General features: G+C 49.3%; 2 protein-coding genes across 3 annotated transcripts in view; one reads left to right on the top strand and one right to left on the bottom strand.

The window, feature by feature from the left end:
- The window catches only part of NINJ2 (ninjurin 2), a 17,743-nt gene extending 13,764 nt beyond the window's left edge, over positions 1–3,979 (top strand). Inside the window, exons 1-4 of one of the 2 annotated variants that reach the window (XM_023735694.1) lie at positions 798–821; positions 1,842–2,073; positions 2,802–2,986; positions 3,516–3,979. In XM_023735694.1, the coding sequence (XP_023591462.1) occupies positions 1,920–2,073; positions 2,802–2,968 (321 nt within the window). In that variant the 5' untranslated portion in view covers positions 798–821; positions 1,842–1,919 and the 3' untranslated portion in view covers positions 2,969–2,986; positions 3,516–3,979. Of the gene's footprint in view, positions 1–797; positions 822–1,841; positions 2,074–2,801; positions 2,987–3,515 lie in introns of those variants that run through there. The other variant, XM_023735693.1, reaches the window with a different exon arrangement.
- A 3,181-nt stretch (positions 3,980–7,160) lies between these two features.
- B4GALNT3 (beta-1,4-N-acetyl-galactosaminyltransferase 3) overlaps positions 7,161–22,187 on the bottom strand; it is a 121,810-nt gene continuing 106,783 nt past the window's right edge. Inside the window, exons 7-20 of the mRNA XM_004381198.1 lie at positions 21,833–21,900; positions 20,419–20,497; positions 20,268–20,334; positions 17,727–17,870; positions 16,547–16,656; positions 15,535–15,635; positions 15,215–15,276; positions 13,773–14,547; positions 11,670–11,989; positions 10,793–10,946; positions 10,508–10,580; positions 9,944–10,097; positions 9,145–9,271; positions 7,161–7,269 (exon numbers count right to left, since the gene is read on the bottom strand). Coding sequence (XP_004381255.1) covers positions 7,161–7,269; positions 9,145–9,271; positions 9,944–10,097; positions 10,508–10,580; positions 10,793–10,946; positions 11,670–11,989; positions 13,773–14,547; positions 15,215–15,276; positions 15,535–15,635; positions 16,547–16,656; positions 17,727–17,870; positions 20,268–20,334; positions 20,419–20,497; positions 21,833–21,900 — 2,343 coding nt within the window. The remainder of the gene's footprint in view (positions 7,270–9,144; positions 9,272–9,943; positions 10,098–10,507; positions 10,581–10,792; positions 10,947–11,669; positions 11,990–13,772; positions 14,548–15,214; positions 15,277–15,534; positions 15,636–16,546; positions 16,657–17,726; positions 17,871–20,267; positions 20,335–20,418; positions 20,498–21,832; positions 21,901–22,187) is intronic.

Below are 22,187 nucleotides of genomic sequence, written 5' to 3'. Positions count from 1 at the left end.
TACATATATATATATATGTATATATTAGTCTAATACATAGAAATACAGCCAGAATGCTCCTTAGAAGGATGGCGAGACTTTATCTCACATACTTTGGACATGTAGTCAGGAGGGATCAGTCCCTAGAGAAGGACATCATGCTTGGTAAAGTAGAGGGTCAGCGAAAAAGAGGAAGACCCTCAGTGAGATGGACTGACACAATTTTGCAACAATGGGCTCAAGCATAATGATTGTGAGGATGGCACAGGACCGGGCGGTGTTTTGTTCTGTTGTACGTAGGGTCCCTGTGAGTCGGAACCGACTCAATGGCACCTAACAACGACAACATTAGTCTAATGGATACTTGGAGCCCTGGTGGCACAGTGGTTAAGAGCTACAGCTGGTAATCAAAAGGTCAGCAGTTGGAATCCACCAGCTGCTCCTTGGAAACTCTATGAGGCAGTTCTACTCTGTCTTGTAGGGTGGCTCTGAGTCACCACTGACTCGACAGCAATGAGTTTTGTTTTTTTTTTTTAAATGGATATGTATATAATTTATAATGAAATAATGCACATGTATTAGGGATGCATGGTCAAAAACATTTTTTAGTGCACTATTAGGAAAGTTTGGAGACCACTGCGTTTGAGGACCTCTTAAGGGCTTTTAGAGTTCAAAGGTCCTGATCAGCTAGGCTTCTCTCCTCTCCCATTGGTCTTGGGGTCTATGTTTTTAACCTGAGGTACAGAGAAGTGAAGTGACTTGCTGGCATCACACTGAATACAAGGAGCAGAATATATCCAGAACCTTCATCTATTCACCTATCCATCGCATCCATCCAACAGGTATTTATCCTGTCCTGGTAACTGCTGGATTGGCTTCCCTACCTTCAGGCTGTCCGATCTTTCACAGTCCTCCCTCTCCTTTCTCACCACTACTGTAGTTCAGTGCCTTGTCGCCTTGACCCTAAATTAAGACCATAACCTTTGAATAGGTCTATTATGGTCCTTTTGGGCCAAACCATCCCAAACACCCCTGTTAATCTCCCTAAACCTTGCCCAAGTAATGTTGAGAGACTGCAGATTGCTTGTAGCATACAGTCTGAATTTCTTGGCCTAACCCAGAAGCTGATAACATAGGCCGCGTATTGTGAGCCTGCCTTGGAATTAGTGGCTTCTTGAGGAGTTTCGTTGTATGCTTTAAAATCAAATCAAAAAGGAAATTATACTTCTATAAATTCTAGCCAAAAAAAATTCAGAGGCTTTGGCTAGTATGCATCACTGTGTGTATCTAGACATACATGTGTGAATGTGTTCTGACAGCACGTTTGTGGCTGCACCTGCGTGCACCTGTGCTGGGGCCTAGAGGGATCAAAACAGCCCATGCTCCATTTGCTAATCTGTGCATCCTGCCTTGGGGCCATGTCATTCTGGGAGAAGAGGTACCTTTTTCTACTTCACCTAAGCCTCAGAGCTCCTCCTATTGAGTTCTCAGATGAAAAGAGAGCAAACCCATTCTGACACCTGGCCCAGGTAAAATAGTGAGTAAAATGCTGAAGGTGCATTTTGAAGCAGTCGAGGACCCTTCCCCCTTTCTTTAGATGGATGTGTGAAGGTGTGAGGGGTGACCCTCCATGAAATATAAATTATAACATAACATCATTTCAGAGCTCAAAGGTCCTTAAATGTTTTTTAGCCCAACCTTTATGTTTTTTGTCAGGCCCAAAGCTGAGAAGGGAGTTACTTGCCCTAGGTGTCCCACCTGGTTTGGAGGGAACTAAAATTTAATAGCCCTCTGCTCTTTCTATTCTTTCAACTGCTTCCCTTCTGGAGACTCCCAGGTAAGCCTTGCTTTCTCTCTTGCAGCCCGGGAATTCCAACCCCAGGAGGAACCAGCTCATCAACCTGAACCATTATGCCACCAAGAAGAGCGTGGCAGAGAGCATGCTGGACGTGGCCCTCTTCATGTCCAACGCCACGCGGCTGAAAGTGGTACTGGAGCAGGGGCCATCCTCTCATTACTACATCACCCTCATAACCCTCATCAGCATCTCCCTGCTTCTGCAGGTGGTCATCGGAATCCTGCTTGTGGTCATTGGTGAGGAGCCCAGGCCTGGGGCTCAGGCTTTCAGCGCCCCCTAGTGGGAAGAGAAGCCCCAAGCACCTCCCTATACCACTCTGCACATGCCAACTTAACCATTAGCTAACCTCGTGTTAGGAGTCCCTGGGTGGCGCAAACAATTGCTAGCTAAAAGGTTGGCAGTTTGAATCCATCCAGAGGTGCCTCGAAAGACAGGCCTGGCATTCTGCTTCTTAGCGGCCAAAGCCTTGAAAACCCTAGGGAGCAGTTCTACTCTGCACACAGGGGGTCACCATGAGTCAGAACTGACTTGAGGGCAACTAACAACAACCTCGTGGTAGCCCTCTGCATCCACAAATGCCCAAACAACGGCTCCTATACAGTGAGGACAGGCATGCTGTCCTATCTCCTGGCATCTCATATAGTGGACACTCCATGAATACCTGCTGAATGACTGCCCTCACTAACTTATGTCAGAGTTCCTCATAGCCCTTTTTGTGAGAATGTAGTCCCACTCTTAGAAAACCCAGTGTACATTCCCAAATCCTAATCCTAGTAAGCACCACATGAATGCTCAGTGAGAGCAAAAGGCATTTCAGCCTGATAACTCCCTTCTCCCTTGATTTCTACCACATAGATCTCTGAGGGGGCCAGACTTTCTCTAAACTGCAGTGGATGTTGTGAGAAAAGCTCCAGGCTGAGGCCCGCACCCTGACCCTTACCTCCCACTTCCCACTTCTCCGCAGCACGGCTGAACCTGAATGAGGTGGAAAAGCAGTGGCGATTAAACCAGCTCAACAATGCTGCCACCACCTTGGTCTTCATCACTGTTGTCGTCAACATCTTCATAACAGCCTTCGGGGCACATAAGACAGGGTTCCTGGCTGCCAGGACCTCAAGAAATCCTCTCTGAACAGAAGCTGGGGCTGAGGTGAGGGAGAAGGAAGGGAGGTCCTAGGTCCAAGGGCTTCCAGGTGGCCCTTCTCTCACCTCAGGGTAAGAGAAATCCCTTGTCGAGAAAAAGAAAGCTACAGATATAGGAGGTAAGGAGGGGATCTTGGAGAAGGGTTTGGATTGAGACTCAGAAAAGCCTGCCCAAAACCCCCTCATGCTCTGTAAATGGCTGGCTCTCCTTCAGTTCCTAGACTTGGGTTTTTCTATAGCCTGGGATGGTATGGTTGGCTGTGTCCTTCTGGCAAGAGGAAAGATGGAAATGTGGAGTTCTTCCTTGGCATCGTCTAGCATCCTTGCCACTCAAATTGTGGTCCATGGACCAGCAGCATCAACAAACACCACCTGGGAGGTTATAGAAGATGCAGAATCTCAGGTCCTACTCCAGACCTGCTGAGTCAAATCTGCATTTCCACAAGATTGCCAAGTGAATCGTGTGCACATTCAAGTTTGAGGAGCACTGGGGTATGGCCTGCCCTCTCACTGCCTCTTCTTTGCTTCCCTTCCAGGTACTGGTCTGGAACTGCTTCCACCTCCTTCCTCCCTGATCTCCCAGGCTGTTGGGCACTTTCCCCAGACCCTGGAAGAGCTTTTAAAAGGACAGTGTAGATGCCCTTGCTCCCTTCCCATGAGTAACTCAATTAAGATGTGGTATTTTGCTGGTCTAAGTGAATTCCATCTTGGTCTGGAGTCCTAAGCTCAGACTGGGGTACTGCCAGCCTTTTCTCCCTGGTAGCATCTCCTGAACCTAAGGCATGTGAGGAAGACAGAGTCTTCCTAGCTAAAGGACTCTGGTGCTGACTCCACCCCATCCCTTGCCTCTGCTCTGGGTCTGTTTTCCTTTCTGTAAAATGGAATGATTTCTGTCTATAAAATTTTCTGCAAATCCACTGTGAGTCAGTCTGTCTGTCTTCAGTGCCGAAGGCCCAACCATCCAGGTCGGTGTCTGAATGCCCTCTCCATCCGTGTCCTGGAAACGGCTCAAAGGAGCAAACTCCAGGCTTTAAAATCACTCCCTCTCCTGTGGGCTCTGCTGATTCAACTTACCTGGCCCTACATGCCTTTGGCTAATTATCATCTGCTACATCAATTCCAGATTAGTCAATTCTGGACTGATGCATGTATACACAATCTTTTTCGAGACTCTACTATAAACCTACTCTAGCTTCACATTTTTCACGTTTATGCTTTTTCTTAAACACGTGTTTAAGGAATACAAACTAATTTTGATCTCTGTCTAGGCTAAATATAACTAGGAAGGTAAGTTTGCACCTGTAAAGCATCACAGGGCAGCCCCAGCTCAAACAGAAATGACTTTCAGATTGTCTGCTATTTTAGAATAAGCCAGACCTTGGCTCCTCTCCACTGCTCACCATTCTTGCTCTATATCTAGCCTTCACCCAGGGTATCCAAAATTCTTTCTCAGCTGAAACCACCAATCTCCGCTAATCCACTGAAACAGAAAATGCCTGCTCTACTATTTGACTGCGAGCTCCTCAGACAGAACAATGTCGTCCCCTTCCTGAGTGATCCATAGCTCACAGAAGGCTGTCTCCCACACACGCAGGCACCAAACGAATAATGGTAAGGAGCGGAGGGTGGCATGGGAGGGAACTTGGCATGTCCATCAGATGCCTGACAGCTGAGGGACAGAGATGTGTTCCTGTGCCCCTCAGCCCAACCCTCTCCCACCATGGAAGGACAACAGGAAAACACAAGAGCCATTTTTTTTTTCCTGAGAAGATGCTGTATTTAATTCCCTCCCACCATCCCGTTCCCTCCCCCAACCCAAGACATTTTCCTACAGAGTAGGGGCTATGCCAGGCCCTTTCCCTTAAGGCAGACGGTGTGGAGTTAATAAACATTGAACACAAGGCCAGAGACAGATTACCCAATAAGCAAAGTACGCCCGGGCTTACTTGTGCTGGCTTACTAATCTGCAGTGCACAATTTCACCTGTTTTTCACCACATCAAAGATGTGAAACCCCTGTGAAATTGTGCACTACACATTAGTAAATAAACACAAGTAAGCCGGTGTGTACCTGGCTAACTGGTTAACCCACCCCTGCACAAGGCACTGGCCCAGGGACAGAGGGGTGGTGGGCAGGGCAGGGGGAATGCTGGGCTGGTTTATCAGAAGGAGGAGGGAAGCAGAAGCCTGTTTGGGCTGTTGCAGGCCTGCCAGTGCAATGCCCAAGGATGAGAGTGAGTGGCCTCAGCAGGAAACCTGGGCCCCACCTGGCCAGCTGCAGCTCTTGCCTATTCCCTATGAGCCCTTTCCAGAAGGCAGCAGGCCTGTGTAGGGACCATAAAGAGCCAGGGACCAGGGAGCTTGTATGGCATCCATAAGCCACAACCTATTAGTTGAAAAGACTTTGTCATTCCTGATTTCTTAGAGGGAGGCAGGGATTCTCCCCACCCCCCAGAAGGTTCTCTACTGGCTCCATTCTCCCTTATGCCAAGCTTATGCTCTTGGTTGAGTAAGGAGCCCACTAGGTAGATCCTGAGGCTCCAAATGCTGTGATTTGGGCTCTGTCAGAGCATGGAGCTTGGGCTCAGCTGACTGGTCTCCTGGGCCTTGTTGCACCTCGCAGTCCTTCCTCAAAGCAGAGAGGCCCTGTGCTCACCTCCCTCAACAGACACTGGAGTTCAAGATCCAGCATCCAGTGCACCATTGGTGAATTCAGCAGCAGTGGGCGAGGCAGCAGTAGCAGTAGAAAAATCCCCAGCTACAAAGTCACATGGGGACTGTTAGTGCAAGATAAGTGTATGACACTCAGGTGGGGGGAGAGGGGGAAGGTGGCAGTAGACTACAAGGGCGAAGGGCTATTTTCCCCGAAACTGCTTCACTTTTCCTTTCCTCTTGCCCCCTGCTCTCTTCCACTTGGAGATGCCCTCACCTTCCCAAACCTCTCATCCTGCCCCATTTCCTACCCTGCTCCCTGTTTCACGGTCAGGGTTTCACCCAAACACCTCCTTCTTCTTCCACCCAAGGTACAGATCCAGCATGTTCCTCTCGCCACCAGCCCTGCAAGGTGGCTGGGCTTCTCCCTGCAGAAGGGCAAGTCCATAGGGATATTGGACTGTGAGGACTCTGCAAGTTTTCCACATCCCTTTCCATAGTCCCGCCTGCCCCCACCCCCTCTGCTCATCTAAGGGAAGTCAATGGATTATTCCCACATCTGCTTTCTTCTCTTCTTCATATTGTCTCCAGAGGCTGTACCTTACAGGTGAGCTGGGGAGGGAGAAGAGCTTCACTTCCTTGCCTTCTTCACCTTGCACTTTCCACACGGCCTGTATGCTGGTGGCTGAAGAGCCCACTGCCCACCAGTTCCCTATCTCCCAACTCCCCTGTCGCACTAGCATGATAATGTCAGTTCTGTGCTTCTGGTCAGTCTGCAGTTAGCTCCACCTGCAGGGTAAGGTTAATGCCCTAGTTGGTGGCCACTTTCAGTGGCTCCCTGGGAGAGGTGTGTCTCTGGAAGGCATGTGCATGGGGTAGAACTAAGAACTGCTCCCCATGGGGCCAGCCCCTCTGGTTACAGATCAGCTGCCAGGGTCAGGACCAAGGGACTCAATGCTACACAGGAGTGGGTCTGAGGTATGCAAGTGGGGACCTTCCCTAGATGTACAACTTCATCCCCCTCTCACAGTCAATGCTGGGTCTGCAAGGGACTAGACAGTTACAGTTTTTGTTTTCTGTTAAAAAAATAAAAACCCCAATAAAACATGTCCAAAAAACATTTCCAGTTCATGGTCCATATTCCCTGTGAGGAGCTCTGGGTGGGCGCTGGAATGCACCCTCATCGATAATGATAGTATTGCTCAAGCGGTCTTTCTTTCCTTGACCTAATTGCCCCATCCTTCTCAGGTGCTGTTCCATCTCTGTCGACAATAAGTGGCCCCTCCTGGCCCCTCTCCCAAAGTCCTCCCTTCTTGGAGGCCCCAGGATGGAGAAAGGAACGTTGGTAACTCTTTCTGAGTAAGGGGACAGCCCCGTTGGAGTGGGGCTTTTAGCTCTGAGGCTTCATGGGGCCCAGCCTTTGCTTCTGCCCCTTCCCCTACCCTCTTCCAGCATCGAGCAGGGGCCCTGAAGAAGCAACCACAAGTCAAGAAGCAGGAAGTGGTCAGTCCAGCAGGCCGTCCCTCAGGATTACGGCATCCTCATTTGGCGGTGGTTCCACATGCCTCGCTTGGAATGGAAATAATGGAAGAAATTCCTGAGGGAGAGACGTTCCACTTCCAGGCCTGCTTGGAGGATCCTGAATTGGGGGAAGGGCAGGATAAGCCAACAGAAGCAGAAGAGGTCCCTTGGAGAGAGGCCTGGGCCCCAGAGGAACCTGCCCTTCCATAGCTACATCAGACCTTGACCCTTTCTTCCTCTGATCGCTTCCCACTGGGCACAGAGAGACAAGTGTAGCGGAAGGAGTGTAGGTTTGCATTCCAGCTTCGTGACTTCGTAGTTGTGTAAGCAATAGCATCTTTCAGAACCTCAGTTTGCTTATCTCTAGCAAGGGGATAATAATTATATATATATAGAAGGGTGGTTGTACAGATTAGAGATGATGGATTTTATATACACTAAGTGCCCAGTAGCTGTGGTTTAGCCTTCGAGGGCACCCCATTAGTGTTTGATGGAAGCAGAGGGTGGGAGCAGGAGATCTTGTCCCCAGGCCCTTCCTGTTACTTTTTTTGTATGTGTAGCTCATTGGGAGTCCCTCTCACAAGGCTGGAAATAGTTGGAATTGGGCACAACCTCTTTCTCCTTGGGCCCAGTCTGGCATGAAGCTCAAGGGTGGAGGGAACTGCTAGACCAGGCTTCCCAAATCATGGCTTTCATCTGCTTTGGGATCTACTTTGCTCTAACTTTATGACATCTAGGTTATCTGATAGAAGCTCCCTCAAACTTCCCTCCTTTCACCTTAAATTCTTAGTATCGCCATCTTCCTTTTTTTTCTTCCCTCTAGGGAAACAAACCAAACAGACCCAGTTTTTAAGTCTGTCACACTCACTAGCTGTGAGATTTGGGGCAAGTTATTAACTTCTCTTCAAGACTCAGTTTTCTTATCTGGGAAATGGAGATGATTACACCCACCTCACAGAGGTAATAAATGAGGTAATATATGTAAATCACCTGGCAAGAGTAGTGAATGGCTGTCTCTTGCCCTGTCTCCCAGGAAGAAGTGTACCTCTTCCTTGTCAGGATGCCCCCTCCCCAGGTGCTCCTGACCCTGCCTGTCCACCTCCTCTGGAACACCATTCCAGCAATTATATCCTTTCTTTTTTGGATTTCTTCCCTCTCTCTCCCTTGTTCCTTCCCCTTAAGCTAACATCTCAAGGTACCATCCTCTTTCCATGCCCTTCTCTTGGCAGTAAACTTCTTGAAAGCAGAGTCTCATACTACACAGTCTCTACTTCTTCACCATCCACATATTCCGCAAACCCTTACAACCTAGAATCACTGCCCAAACTTGCTCCCTGTTAAAATACCCTTCTTGCCCAGCTTGTACTATGGTCTCCTCCTTCTCTCTGAGGCTTTTCATACCATTGACCATTTCCTCCTTCCCAAAATCCCCTTCTTCCTTGGCTTCCAGGGACCCAGAAACTTCAGGATATCTTGTTGCCCTTTAATGGTCCACAGTCTGTGTTGCTGGCCCCAAAGTCTTTCCTGACCATTTTCCTGTGTCTCTCTTATCCATTCCCACAACTTCAGCCTCCTCCTCTGGGTAGCTATGGAGGGGAGGAGAGCTACTATCTGGCTAAGGAGTATGTAGTCATATCCTCACAGTGTGACTTGCTTGGTGCTAATTATCATTTACTTTGTGTAGCTCAACAGTTTTTGTTTTTCCCTTGACGGTTTACTAAACTCTTTTTCACACCTTTAATTTCCACACCAGCCCTGTGACACAGACAGAGGAAGTATCATCCCCCTCTAAGAGATTTGGAAACTGAGTCTCAGGGAGGTAAACCTGACCCCTAGTAAGTGGTAGAGCCTCCAGCAGCTCAGTGCTCTTTACGCAGCACCTGACTGACCTACGTGTTAGGAATCTGCAGCCAGGAGGATTGCTCGGCTGGTCTAGCACTGTTCCCTCCCCAGAGTACCTGATGGGATGGAATTCCAGTCTCTCCCCAGTCACCTGTCCAGCAGTTCCCAGTCCTCCCCGCCCCAGTGGTCTCGGAACTCCTTGGTGTTCATGCCCCCAATCCTGTCCAGGTCCGACTTGTAGATGCCGAGCAGTCCAAACCCATTTACCTCCCAGTAGCCTGTGGACAAACAAGAAGCGAGACCAGGTGAGAACAGGTGAGACGAGGCTCATGGGCCAGGAGGAAGGAAAATGAAGAAGGCTTCAGGGCTGTGTTCCTGCAGAATTTTCTGAAGGAGGGAGGACAGGGGTGGCCCTGACATGCTGAATGCGGTCAGCTGAAACGGAAAACTATTTCAGCTGAGAAAGTTCCTTGCCTGTTTTGGGGAGATGCTCCCTAAGCTGAGGTTTAAAGGCCAGCAAAAAGCAGCAGTCCCACCAGGGGGTGACCAAAGGGCTGATGAGGGCCCTACAAATAGAATCTGATAACAGCAGCCAGGGAAGGCACAGCTGAGTTTGTCAGTTTCCTTGTCTGTTTCCCTTTGCAGGCTATAGGAAGAAACATCTCCTCAGAGGGGCAGAGTCTGGCACATAACAATTGTTTAACACATGTTTGATCAATGAATGAAGGGGATGATGAGGCTGGAAATGCTTGCTGCTGCTGTTACTGCTGCTGTCAGCATAGCCCTAGGCCCTTCTCTGGTGGATTGTCCAGCTGAGCAGAGGCAGCAGGGGCTAGGGGCAGTGGGAAGGAGATGCTGACACATGCAGACAGGATTGTTTCCAGCTCTGGGTCTAAGGGCCAAGGCCAGAGAGGTCTTTCCCACCCCCTCCAGCCCAGGGCAGGGCTCACCCTCAGGCCACTGGGGGGTAGCCCCACACTGCAGCCTCATCACCATAGGAGCAAAGGCCATCTTGCCCTCCACACAGTGCTTCCGGATGGTGTCGATGATCCCAGCAGGGAAGTGGATGTGGAGATCACAGAGGAAGACGATGCTGTGTGGGTCCTGGGGACAAATGTAGGCAGGGTCAGCAGACCAGGCCACCAGGAGATCGGCTCATTCGCTCGGACAATCCCCAGGTTCTTCCCAATTGGAATGACTGACAAACCTCCACAAAACAAACTGTTGGGAAGATTCTCACAATCCCGGGCATCAGAGCACAGCTCTTACCATCAGAGGGTGTATTCTGAGCCCTCCCCCCATTCTTTATGAACCCCAAGCACTCTGGATAATTGGGCAAATGCGCTACTGTCATTTCTTACTCCCACCTTGGCACTGGCCCTGCAGCACACAGAGAAGACCCCCATGTTCTCCCTTCCTCCCGAAGTACCTGACCACCTTACACATCCCAAATGTGTCTTTCTCCTCTTCCCAATCTTTAATCACACTTTCCAAGCCCCCACCAGGCCACTTACCTTCACCAGGTCTATGCCAGCCTGAAGTCCAGCTGAGCGCTCAAAGTTTCCACTTAGCTTCATGTACTGGTAGCTGTAGGGAGAAAAGAGGGCTGCGAATCAGGACCACAGCTGTGGTGGTCCCCTGGAGGAAGGTGGCAGGCACCTCCTGGGATGGGATTATGGGCAGGTGAGTTCTCTAGGGAAAGCCGGGGACTGGGAATCAGGAGAGCTGGGTTGGATGCTGGCTCCACACCAGAGCCGGCAGTCCTGGGATTTGAGGGAGAAGGCAGGGGCCCTTCTCACCTCTGCAGCTTGGACCTCTTCAGTGCCATCTCAACATCCATGTCCTCACTGCTGTAGTCAGTGATGATGATGTTGAAGTGCTGGTCGCCGGTGACCTGGAACAGCTTTTCCATGTCTCTGATGAGCTGCTGCACCCAGCGCGCCTGGTTCTTCACTGTCCCAGTGGGGTAGAGGAGAGCAAGAAGCAGAGGTGGGCAAAGGTGAGCACCTCTACTTTTGGTTACAGCTGAGTCAGGAGTCCTCTGCTTAGGGGATAATGCAACTCTGGGAAACCCTCAGCAATGCAGCACAGAGACGCGAGGGCAGAGGGAGAGCTCACAGCTAAAGGGGCCTCTGCATCCTGCCCACTGCACAGCCTTCCAGGCAGGGCCCCATGAGAAGGCCTTGCGCTGAAGCTCATCATCTACTCAGTCACCCTGCCGCGCCCTAAGAAGCACACCCTGGGATCTGTCCATCTTATTATCATCCTTTATTGCTTATTCTACCCCACTGTCGTAATCCTGCTGTTATGTGTTCCCCTTATAAAAACCAGCCAGCCCGCCCTATTAAGTACCCTCCCTGTCTTATTTCCCTAGACCGGTTGCAACCCTCAGTACAACAACCCCAGCTGATTATCATTCCCGACCCTGAAACCTGGCACGACAGAAAGAGCACTGGCCTACGAGCCAAGATCAATTCCTAGCTCCAACTCTTGCTACCCATGAAACCTTGGACAAGTTACATCTCTCTTGTGAGCCTCAGTTTTCTCGGCTATAAAACGGCCTCTCTCACAAATTGTTGCGAGATCAAGTCAGTGAGCACAGACAGACCTAGATGATCATGGTTATTACTAATATCCCTGCCCTGCTACCAGTACCCAGGCTCTGCTGAGGCTCACCGGGCACGATGAAGTGGACTGTGGCTCGGTGATTCCAGGAGAAGCCCAGGGGCCAGCACAGCTTGGGCTCTGGGGTCCGGGCATTCAGGACCTGTCTCTGACGACTGTGTGGACTCCAGACCAGGCCTTGCAGGTTCCGGCCCTCGGCCTCCTCTCTGCCAGTTGGATCGATGCCCTGCCAGCCACTCGTAGACACATACTCAGAGAGCCGCACCACACGCTGGCCTTGTTCCAGCAGCTCAAGCTCCAGGAGGTAGCGGCCCCCACGTAGCTGGTCCTGCCTCTTCTCCACATTCACAATGCGCTGTAGCTGGTACCTCCTATGGCAGAAAGGGGCAGGGGCTTGATTAATTCCTCCCACACTGTGGGTAGCATGGCTTTGACTCTGGCTAGCCGTGGGCCTTCAGGAAAGATGCTCAACCTCTCTAGGATTCAATGTCTCCATCTTTAAAAATGTATCCATTGAGCCTGAGGATCTCTGAAGACTCTTACAGCTCTAAGATCTTAAGTATTTAAGGTGAGTGAGAGGGGTCACAGGGAAGGAGTTCCTTGAGAAGTCGACCTTCATTAATAAAATGCCCTGTTCAAATCAAAGATGCATTAGACACATGGGTTACTAGATAAATGTTGATTGGTTGGCTTATCATTAGCCATTAGGGAAATACAAATCATATCCACAATGAGATACCACTTCACACCCACTAGGATGACTAATAAAAAAGACAGATAATAACAAGTGTTGGTGAGAATATAGAGAAACTGGAACGCTTACACATGCTGGTGAAAATGTAAAATCGTGTGACCACTTTGGGAAAGAGTCCGGCAGTTCCTCAAAAGATTAAACACAGAGTTACTACAGGATGCAGAAATTTTACTTCTGGTATATATCCAAGAGAAACGAAAACATATACATCCACATGAAAACTTGTACATGAATGTTCATAGTGGCAATATTCATAAGAGCCAAAAAGTGGAAACAACCCAAATGTCCATCAATTGAGGAATAAACTCACTGCCGTCGAATCAATTCCGACTCATAGCAGTCCTACAGGACAGAATAGAACTGCCCCATAGGGTTTCCAAGGAGTGGCTGGTGGATTCAAACCACCAACCTTTTGGTTAGCAGTCATAGAGCTTAACCACTGCACCACCAGGGCTCTGACTAGATAAAAAATGTGGTATATCCACACAGTGGAATATTAGTGTGTGTTGTTTGCTGTCGAGTTGATTTCAGATCATAGCTACCCTATAGGACAAAGCAGAACTGCCCCACAGGGTTTCCTAGGCTGCAAATCTTTACAGGAGCAGATCACCTGGTCTTTTCTCCTGTGGAGTGGCTGGTGGATTCGAACCTCCTATCTTTGGGTTAGCAGCTGAGTGCTTGACCATTGTGCCAGTAGGGTCACCAGGGCTCCTTAGTGGAATATTATTCAGCCATAAAAAAAAGTACTCATACATGCTACAACATGAAGGAACCTTGAAGATGCTGTCAAGTGTAAGAAGCCAGACATAAAATACCACATATTGTATGATTCCATTTACATGAAATATCCAGAATAGGTAAATCCATGAAGACAGAAAGTAGATTAGTGGTTGCCAGGGGCTGGGGAGAGGGAGGGAAGACAGGGAGTGACTGTTAATGGATATGAGGTTTCTTTTTAGGGTGCTGAAAATGTTCTGGAATTACAGAATGGTGATGGTTGCTCAACTTTGTGACTATACTAAAACCCAGTGAATTGTATACTTGAAAATGGTGAATTTTATCTGAAAAAAAATGTTGATTGGTTGAATGAATGAGTGAAAAAACAAAGAACATGAGGCACTCCTCATGCCCCAGGCCTTGTAGCCCACATCTGGAGTTTTCATTTATATTTTTTAGTGTTTGCTTTGTCTGTTGTATCTCTTTACTTGCTCCCTTCCTGAGGAAGGGGACTTCAGAACCTTGCTTGATGATGGAACTGATTGACTGACCCAGATCCTCTCCAGGGCAGGAGCCTGGGTTGGGGTAAAGTTCCAGCTATTTCCACAGCAGGGGGAACCTCGGGGAACCTGCTGACTGCCGTGTGCCCTAGCCCCTGGCCCCAGCAGAGCCCTTTACCTTACCCCCGGCTCCTCTGGTTGAGCTTCTTCAAGAAGACACTCGTGACCTCAAGAGCCTCCTGCTCTGGAAGCAGCAGGTTGCCAGATGTGTTACACTTCAGATCAATCCAGTCAGTCCGCAGGGCTTGGAAGTCGAGGTTCCGGGCGCTAAAGGTCTGGCCCCAGTTTACCACTGGGTCAAACATAGGCACATATTCGAACACCTCACTCACATCCTCTTCCTCTTCTTCCCCCTCTTCCTCTCCTTCCTCTTGTCCTTCCTGGCCTGCAGCCACCACCACTTCCTCCTCCCCCCTACGCCAGCCCCTCCTGGAGGCCTGAGGCTCCATCCTGTCTCCCCTCCTCTGCTCTGCAATGAATGACTCCACTTGACTCAGCCATTGGGACTGCTCTAGAGTCTTCCTGGGGCCGTCACCAGTGGGTCCAGTCCTCTTAATTTGAGGCAGGTTCCCCACCAGGCGCCCAGGGAGCCACTGGTCAGAATGAGGAAAATCCTGGCTGGGCTCAGGGCTGGGTTTTCTCTCCCTCTTCTTTGGTTGCTGGGCTGGGATATCACTGGTCCTCACTGGGGAGGGAGGTGTGGAGTTCTGCTTGCGAAAGGGCTCCAGCAGGCCCTCCCCAGGCTGAGCCAGAAGCCTCCGCAGGGTTCGAAGGTGGTAGTCAGTGACATCCTGCCCAGGGGTCGAGGTGGGCATCCTGGGGCTCTGGTCACTGGGGGCAGGGATCTCCTCTGCCACATCTCCATACTGAGAATCTTCAAGAAGGCCCTCTTCAGAACCTGCAAGTTCACACCATTAATAACAACCATTTTCCATGTCAGGAGGTTTCAACCTTTCTCCTAACAAGACACACAAGATAGCTGATGATCATACGTGTGACACGCTCAGTGGTTCTAGACCCGAGATGGAATCCAGACTCTGTCATTTACATATCGTGGGACCTTGGACCAGTTACTCAACCTCAGTGGACCCCAGTTTCTTCATCTGTGTAAAAGAAACAATGATCCATCTCCCATAGGGTTGCTATGAGGGTTGAGTGATATAAAGTAAATGAAGTGTTAGCAGGCACATGTAGGGACCCAACAAATGGTCCCACCCATGCCCTGAACCCTCAGCAAGATATGCTTCACTATAGTAGAGCTTCCCAAGGGGTGTGTCTGGGATAGCAATCTGCCCAAGCAGCGCAAGTAATCTCCTCCAGGGCTCCAAATCCCCTATAGCTGACCCCAGCATGCTGTTAAAAATAGTGCCAATTTTTTACAGGTGCCTTGATAAGGAAAAGGTGGGAAGTACTGTTCTTGACTCCCTTGGGTATGGGGGCAGGGGCTATGCAGCTTGATTTTAAGCTCCTCAAGGACAGGGCTAGCACGGTCTGAATTTCCCTCAAACACAGACTGTGGTCACCCCTGCCAGCCTGACCTGGAAACCTCAGCTATCACTCTGTACCTGGCTGGTCTGGCCCTCGAGTCTCAGGCTGGTCAATCTTGATGTACTCCTGAAAGCTGAACCTGCAGGAGGAGAGGAGATGCAGATTGGTACCTGGTGCCCTGCAGGCTAAAGCGTGAGGCCCAGCAGGAGCCTGAAGTCATGCCCCGGCCTAGAGTGAAGGAAGGAAGCTGGTGAGAGGGTGTGTCTGTATGTGACCTCCCCAAGAAGAGTAAAGACTCCTTGGGCTGCAGGGCACTTGTCTTTAGTCCAGGCAGCTCTCCTGGCTCCTGCAGAGCCCCGTGTAAGACCACCCTCCTGCCCTATTCAGTGTCACTCACCTGTCCTGGTAGTAGGTGCTTTCCTGGTAGAAGCATTTGTTATGGGTCTCCATGTGGCTTAGGCGGGTATAGTCATTGGGGTAAACAAAGGACAGATGGACCTGTAAGAAGGGAAAGCAGCAGCAGGAGGGTGGGGTCTTGGTAAGAAATCGCTAGCCGGGATCATACAGGGCTCTTAGGGACCTGCCCTTGGCAGCAAGAGAAGGGCAACTTTGAGCTCTGAATGAAACACTTGTGTTACTCAGCCAGAATTCTACCCCTTTTATGCCTCCTCTCCTGGGCTCTGTGGACCAAAGGTAACCCCTAAGTCAAGCTCTCTAGCCCACATGACCCTCACCTCCTGTCCAGCTGGTACCTTAGCATCAGCCAAGACCATTCCCTGCTCCCTCTGCCATCTGATCCCTTTACCTTTACAAACAACCTGCCTCTTCTTATTTACTATACTGCTTCCTTTGTCCCCTTTAAACATAGCTCGAGGTCACCTCCACCAAAGAACCTTCTCAGTTATAGTCCACCCGTTATCTGACTGGTGTATGATTCCTGTCCTCTTTCCTTCTGCCGCTAGCACTCTTGCAATCGTCTCTAGATCTACCTGTATAGTGTTCATTCTGCCTCTTCAGTTTCTACATGGGCTAAGATTCTTTAAAGCTAACCTCTCTTCCATAGTTGATTTTTCCCCAGTGCCTTGTCTATGAGTTTAATCAATACTGCTGGGGGATCAGCTGGCAGGACTGACCCAGGCAGGACAGGTAGAAGCAAAGTAGGAAGCCTTGGGCCACGTCCCCTGACCTCATCTGTGTGGCGGAGTTGGGGGGCGTGTGTGGTTCTTAAAGCAGAATGCCCATTCTGAGGCTTTGTAGAGCAGTCCATTGGAGTCAGAGGCAACTTGGAATAGAAGCGCTCCTCAACCCAGGGGAGGGGCGGGGGAAAAGGAAGGGAGTCCGCCTCATCACTTCCCACCCCGGGCATAGGCAGCAATCCCTTTCCCATTCCTGCCAGGCCCAAGACTTACAAACTGGAGTCCCTGGTAGCGCTGTAGAGGAAGCCCATCCAGCAGGTAGCTGGGCTTGTAGGGACAATCGGGCAGGACATGGCGGAGATGAGACTTGGGAATCAGAGGCACTGAGGACAGTACGGAAGGGGGACAGGAGTGAGGGTGAGAGCTGGAAACTGAGGCTGGCATAGAGCCACAAAGGCTCCTGGCTGAGGGGTGCCACTATTTCCTAGTGGCAGCTATGGTCAGAGTCACTGTCCATTGGCTGCATCTACCAACCTGAGGTTGGCACCGCTCTTCTGAGGCAGGAGCACTCAAGGAGCACCTTAGGGGCACAGGACTCAGAACAGCCCCTGTACAGGGCACAGAAAGGTGTTCTAGCTGACTTTGGAATAACAGTACAGGCTGTTTTTGTTGTTAGGTGCCATCAAGTCAATTTTGACTCACAGCGACCCCATGTGACACAGCAGAACTGCCTCCCTAAGGTCCTCTAGGCTGTAATCTTTACAGGAACAGATTGTCAAGTCTTTTCGCCCTTGGAGCCGCTGGCAGCCTAGAACTGCCAATCTTTCGGTTAGCAGCCAAGCACTTAACCATTGTGCCACCAGGGCTCCTTCAGTACAGGGCTAGCCTCAATAAAAGCTTAGAAACATCTTAAAAACCACAAACCCCACACCCTAGTGCAATGCCAATAACTGAATTTCCTTCCATGGGCTGAGAAGCCCCTCTTCTTCTGCATGTCGTTTTTTTGCAATTGTCATCTTTAAAATGCTAACACTTTCAAGAGTAACACATGAAGACTCTAGCACCTTAGTGTGAACATATTTCTCTCATTGGGTGATAAGAGTTGGAATCCAACTATAATATTTGTAATTAGAGAGGGGCACATGGGGGGACTTTTGGGGTCTGGTTCTATTTCTTGTTCTGGGTGCTGATTATCAAATGTTTCCTCTGTAGTGATTTGTATAACTGTTAAATTATACACATAAATTTTTGTACTTTTCCATATGCATGTTACTTTTTACAGTACAAGTTAAAAAACAAAGGTTCTATGACTTTTGGGATACTGTGGCAGAACTGACAAGTCTCCTGAGTCTTCCCCACCCTACCTTCCACCATGTGCCAGGACACCCCTGGACCTGGCAGTGCACTGTCCCCAGACTGGATGGTAGTGGCAAATATGTGGCCAAACCCTTACCTCGATAGAGAACGTCCCGAGGGTCAGGCTGCAGCATGTCGGCAGGGGACTGCTCATCTCTGGGAAGAGAGTCTTGGGAGCCTATGTGGCTGGCTGCTGTCTGTGGGATGTGGCCCACCTCATCCATCCTCAGGATTGTCTCATCTGGGCCGCAGGGAGGAAGGAACAGAGGGAAGCTGTGAGTCCTGGGGCAAAACCAGCCCAGAACCAGTCCCTCTGCCTCTCTGAGGGGCAGGGGCCCACTAGGGACAGGGGAAGACTTGGATAAGGCTTCTGTATTCCAACGAGGCCAGTATGGGATGCACTCAGTCCCCCTTCCCTCCAGCTATGCCCCCCATAACTTGTAGTTTTAGCTACTTATCTCCCTATGACCCCTGCACCAGATCCATGGCTACACACACCACAATTTCATGTAAATTGGAAAAAGACACCTCTTCCTCAAAATGCTTTACTGCTACCTATTGGAGATCTGTCATTATAAATATCGTTAATCTAACAGATGAATGGATAAACAAAATGCGGCATATAAATACAATGAGATACTACTCAGCCATGAAAAGAAATGAAGTTCTGATACATGTTACAACATGGATGAACTTTGAAGACATCATGCTGAGTGAAATAAGTCAATCACAAAAGGACAAATACTGTAGGATCTTTTCATTTCCTTACATGAAATGACAATAATGGGCAATTGTGTAGAGACCAAAGTTTAATAATGGCTGCCGGGGGTGGGAGGGAGGGAGAGGAGAGCCATTGTTTAGGAAGCAGTGAGTTTCTCTTTATGGTGATGGGAAATTTGACAGCCATTATGGGTGATGGTTGCACAATATGATTGTCACTAAATTGTACACCTGAAAATGTTGAATTAGCAAAATGTTGTGTTATGTATATATTTTTTACAACAATAAAATAAATAAGTATCATTAATTAATTTAACATACACTTACATAGCACTTACTACTAATAAGCCAGGCACTGTTCTAAGTATCTTACAAATATTAACCCATTTAATCTTCATAACTATCACAAGACTTGTATACAATTGTCAATTCTATTTTACAGATGAGGAACTTTGGCATAGAGAATCTAAGTAACTTGCCTAATGTCACACAGTTCATTTGTTGTTTGCTGTCAATTCCAACTCATAGCAACCCCCAGGACAGAACAGAACTGCCCCATAGGGTTTCTGAGGCTATAATCTTTACAGGAGCAGATTGCTAGGTCTTTTCTCCCACAGAGCAGCTAGTGGGTTTCAAACCACCGACCTTTTGGTTAGCAGCTGAGCAATTAACCATTATGCCACCAGGATTCCTTGTCACACAACTGACAAGTGGCAAAGCCGACTCTGAACCTAGGTAGTCTAGCTCCAGAGTCCAGGTTATGCTGCCTCTCAAATACACAAATTAACAATGACCACCATGAGAAGCGTGCTCCCTGGCGTTCAAGGCAACCCTGTCTTCCTCTCCCTCCTATCCTTATCTTCAAGTTGCCTTATACTTTCCTCTTCCCTTTTCTAACAAAGCCACCCTGGGCGGGGGTGCTGGTTACTTGTCTTTGCTCTCTGCGTCCTGTGTTGATTTGCCTTGAGCCCCAGAGAGAGCCCTTCCTTCTATACAGACGTATAGTTACGTCTGGCCCACTTTACTAGTGTCTTACCTAAACTTTCTATGGGCCTCTTTCTCCTAGGTTCACATTAAATATATGGATTCCAACTCCTTCTTGCACTATTCCAGCAGCTCACAACCTGCGCCTCCTGCAATGACCTTGTGGCTTCTTGCTTTGGTCACTAGTAACTTCCTCCCACCAACCTCGCCCGTTCTACACTGCCACCTTCTCCTGTGAATGCAGAACTTCCTTTTCTCTCTCCATCTTGCCCTCCTTCAAACCCACACACCTCCCACTGTCTCTCTGCTCTCCTCCCAGCACTCAGCCTTCCCTTCCTCCCTTGGGTTCTAGCCTTGCCTGCTGTTTCTACACTGGGACCCATATGGCCCCGCCTGCCAGAGAGCCTAGAGAGGGCAATTTTTCAGTGGGCACCCCCTGAATAGGAGTCTTGCTGTGGAAATCACAAGCCATAAAAAGTACAATTGAAAAGTTCATTTACGGCAAATTTGAAACAGGTGAAATTTTCCTCTCCTCTGGCCATGGTTTTGTAAGAATCATGGTTGCTTCATCTATAAAGTAAGGGGTTGGACTCAATCAGAGGTTTTTAATATGGGGTGAGCCTCAAAGTCTCCGAGTTTCCTTGAAATTGTATACAAAGTGTGTGTTAGTGGACAAGGGCATTTTCCTCAGGCGAGGGCTCAGAAAGCTTCCAGCAGGTTCTCAAAGGGGTCCCTGACCCCTGAGAGTTAAGGACCCCTGACCTCAAGGCCCCTTTAGGTTCTGCTCCTTACTTCTGGTCCCCTTCAGACCCCCTGCTCCAAGAACGTTGAGCTTTAGCTTCCACGGCTCCCACCTCACACCCTAGGTGGGCTGAACTGTGCATGTTGGCACCCCCTCCCTTCTGCCTCTGGCCTAGAGGTAGAGCCTACTCACTTGTGAAGAGGGACAGGGAAACTGAGTCAATGATGGTGAACTTGGCTCCAGGGTCATTCCGTCGCCACTGGAAGAGGAGAGAGGGTGAATGTGGAGGATTGGAGGTAGCTGAGTCTCAAACTAGGTTCAAGGGACAAGGGGAAGGACTCACTGCGACTTCCACGTGATCAGTGCCTTCATCATTCTGCTTGTGCAGCACCTCAAAGTAGTACCTGTGGGAGGCTGACAGGCTGGCAGGAGGAGAGAGCAGAGAAACAGGGATGTCTTCTCAGGCCCCTGTGGTCAGCCCCCTGCCCCTCTTCCTCTGTGCTACACCAGCCCCCACCTCTCTCCCACCACCCATAAACTCCCCTTAGCCCTTTGTCCTTTGCTTAGAATCTCAGGAGCTTGCATTTAGCTAATTTAGAATACCCACTCCACCGCTTCCTACCAGTGTGAACTTAATCTTCTCATCTCTAAGATCGGGATAATAATAGTACTTACTTAGCAGGACAATTGGGAGAATCAAATGAAATCCTAACAGCTAATCCTTTAGAGTAGTTACTATGTGCCAGGCATTGTTCTAAGTGCTTTCTATATACTAACACTGAGGCACAGAAATCTTGGGTAATTTGCCCAAAGTCATCCAGGTAGTAAGTGGTGGGGTTGGGATTTGGTCCAGGCAGTCTTGCTTCACAGCCCATGCCGTTAACCGCTATGCTGAAGTACATACAAAATGCTCACCACAGTGGACGGCACATAGCAAGCACTCTATGCATGCTAAAAAAAAAAAGCCCAAAAAACTAAACCCATTGCTATTGAGTCTATTCCGACTCATAGTGACTCTACAGGACAGAGTAGAACTGCTCCATAGGGTTTCCAAGGAGCGGCTGGTGCTTTTGAACTGCCGACTTCTTGGTTAGCAGCTGTAGCTCTTAACCACTGTGCCACCAGCGCTCCCTGTGCATGTGCTTGACTGTCTTATTATTACCAACATCAATATTATTACCATCAAACCAATGTACAATCTTGCCTGTGTGTATGTGTATTGGCCACCAGGTGGCACTCTGAAATTGAGCTACGTCTACTTTTCCAGTACATTAAAGCTATTCCAGCCACTGTGGGCTGGGAAAGGCCTTCTGTTCCCTCCAGTCTACTAAGGGATCACTGCAAGGTCATCGACAGCCTAGGAACTCCCTGCAGCACAGGCAAACAGTGACCAGGCTGCACAGGTGTAGACATTTCTGGGGATGGAGTAAGCGGGAAAGGCAAGGACTGGGAGAAAGGAGACCTGTTTTCCTTTCCTTAGTGTTACTAAATAGCTGTTAGACTCTCAATAAATCACATCCCTCTCTGGGCCTCAGCTTCCTCATCTATAAAATAAGGAAGGATGGGCCTGACCGTCTCTAAGTCAAAGACTCCATTTACTCAGAATGCACGGGTGGGGGCCCACGGAACCTCTGGAATAAGGAGGCTGGACAGGGCAGAGGCATGCAGCCGGGTTCTCTGACCCTGAGTTGGCCTTAGCACTTACGGTTTTCTTTCGCTTCTCATGAGAATGTCTGTCATTGACACTTCCTACGCACCTCACTGGCTTGGAAATTTGACTCCGAAATTTCCCAAACTCTCCAGGGGCTGTCCACTCCTTTCCAGTCTAGAGGTACGGGGAGAGGGAGAGAAGAGAAGGAAAGAGAAAAGGAGAAATCATGAAGAAAGATGTGAGGTGGTGAGTGGAGAGACAAAGAAGGAAGGAGAAGAGAGGTGAAGAGAGAGGAAAAGGAGACAGAAGAGGGGAGCGATAGGGGAGAAGACAGAAAAGAATTAAAGCGAGTGACCAGTGACTCATGCAAGAAGCACCCAGCCCTTCTTAGAAGTGCCCTGAGCAATCAGTCAAACCACAGTGTGAATCCTTAGCACATGCTTGGGCTACAGGACCCAAAA

This window comes from Trichechus manatus, unplaced genomic scaffold, assembly GCF_000243295.1.
Source record: "Trichechus manatus latirostris isolate Lorelei unplaced genomic scaffold, TriManLat1.0 scaffold00081, whole genome shotgun sequence".
Lineage (NCBI taxonomy): Eukaryota > Metazoa > Chordata > Mammalia > Sirenia > Trichechidae > Trichechus > Trichechus manatus.
Note: the sequence above shows the minus strand (reverse complement) of the source record. Positions and strands in the feature narration are given on the sequence as shown.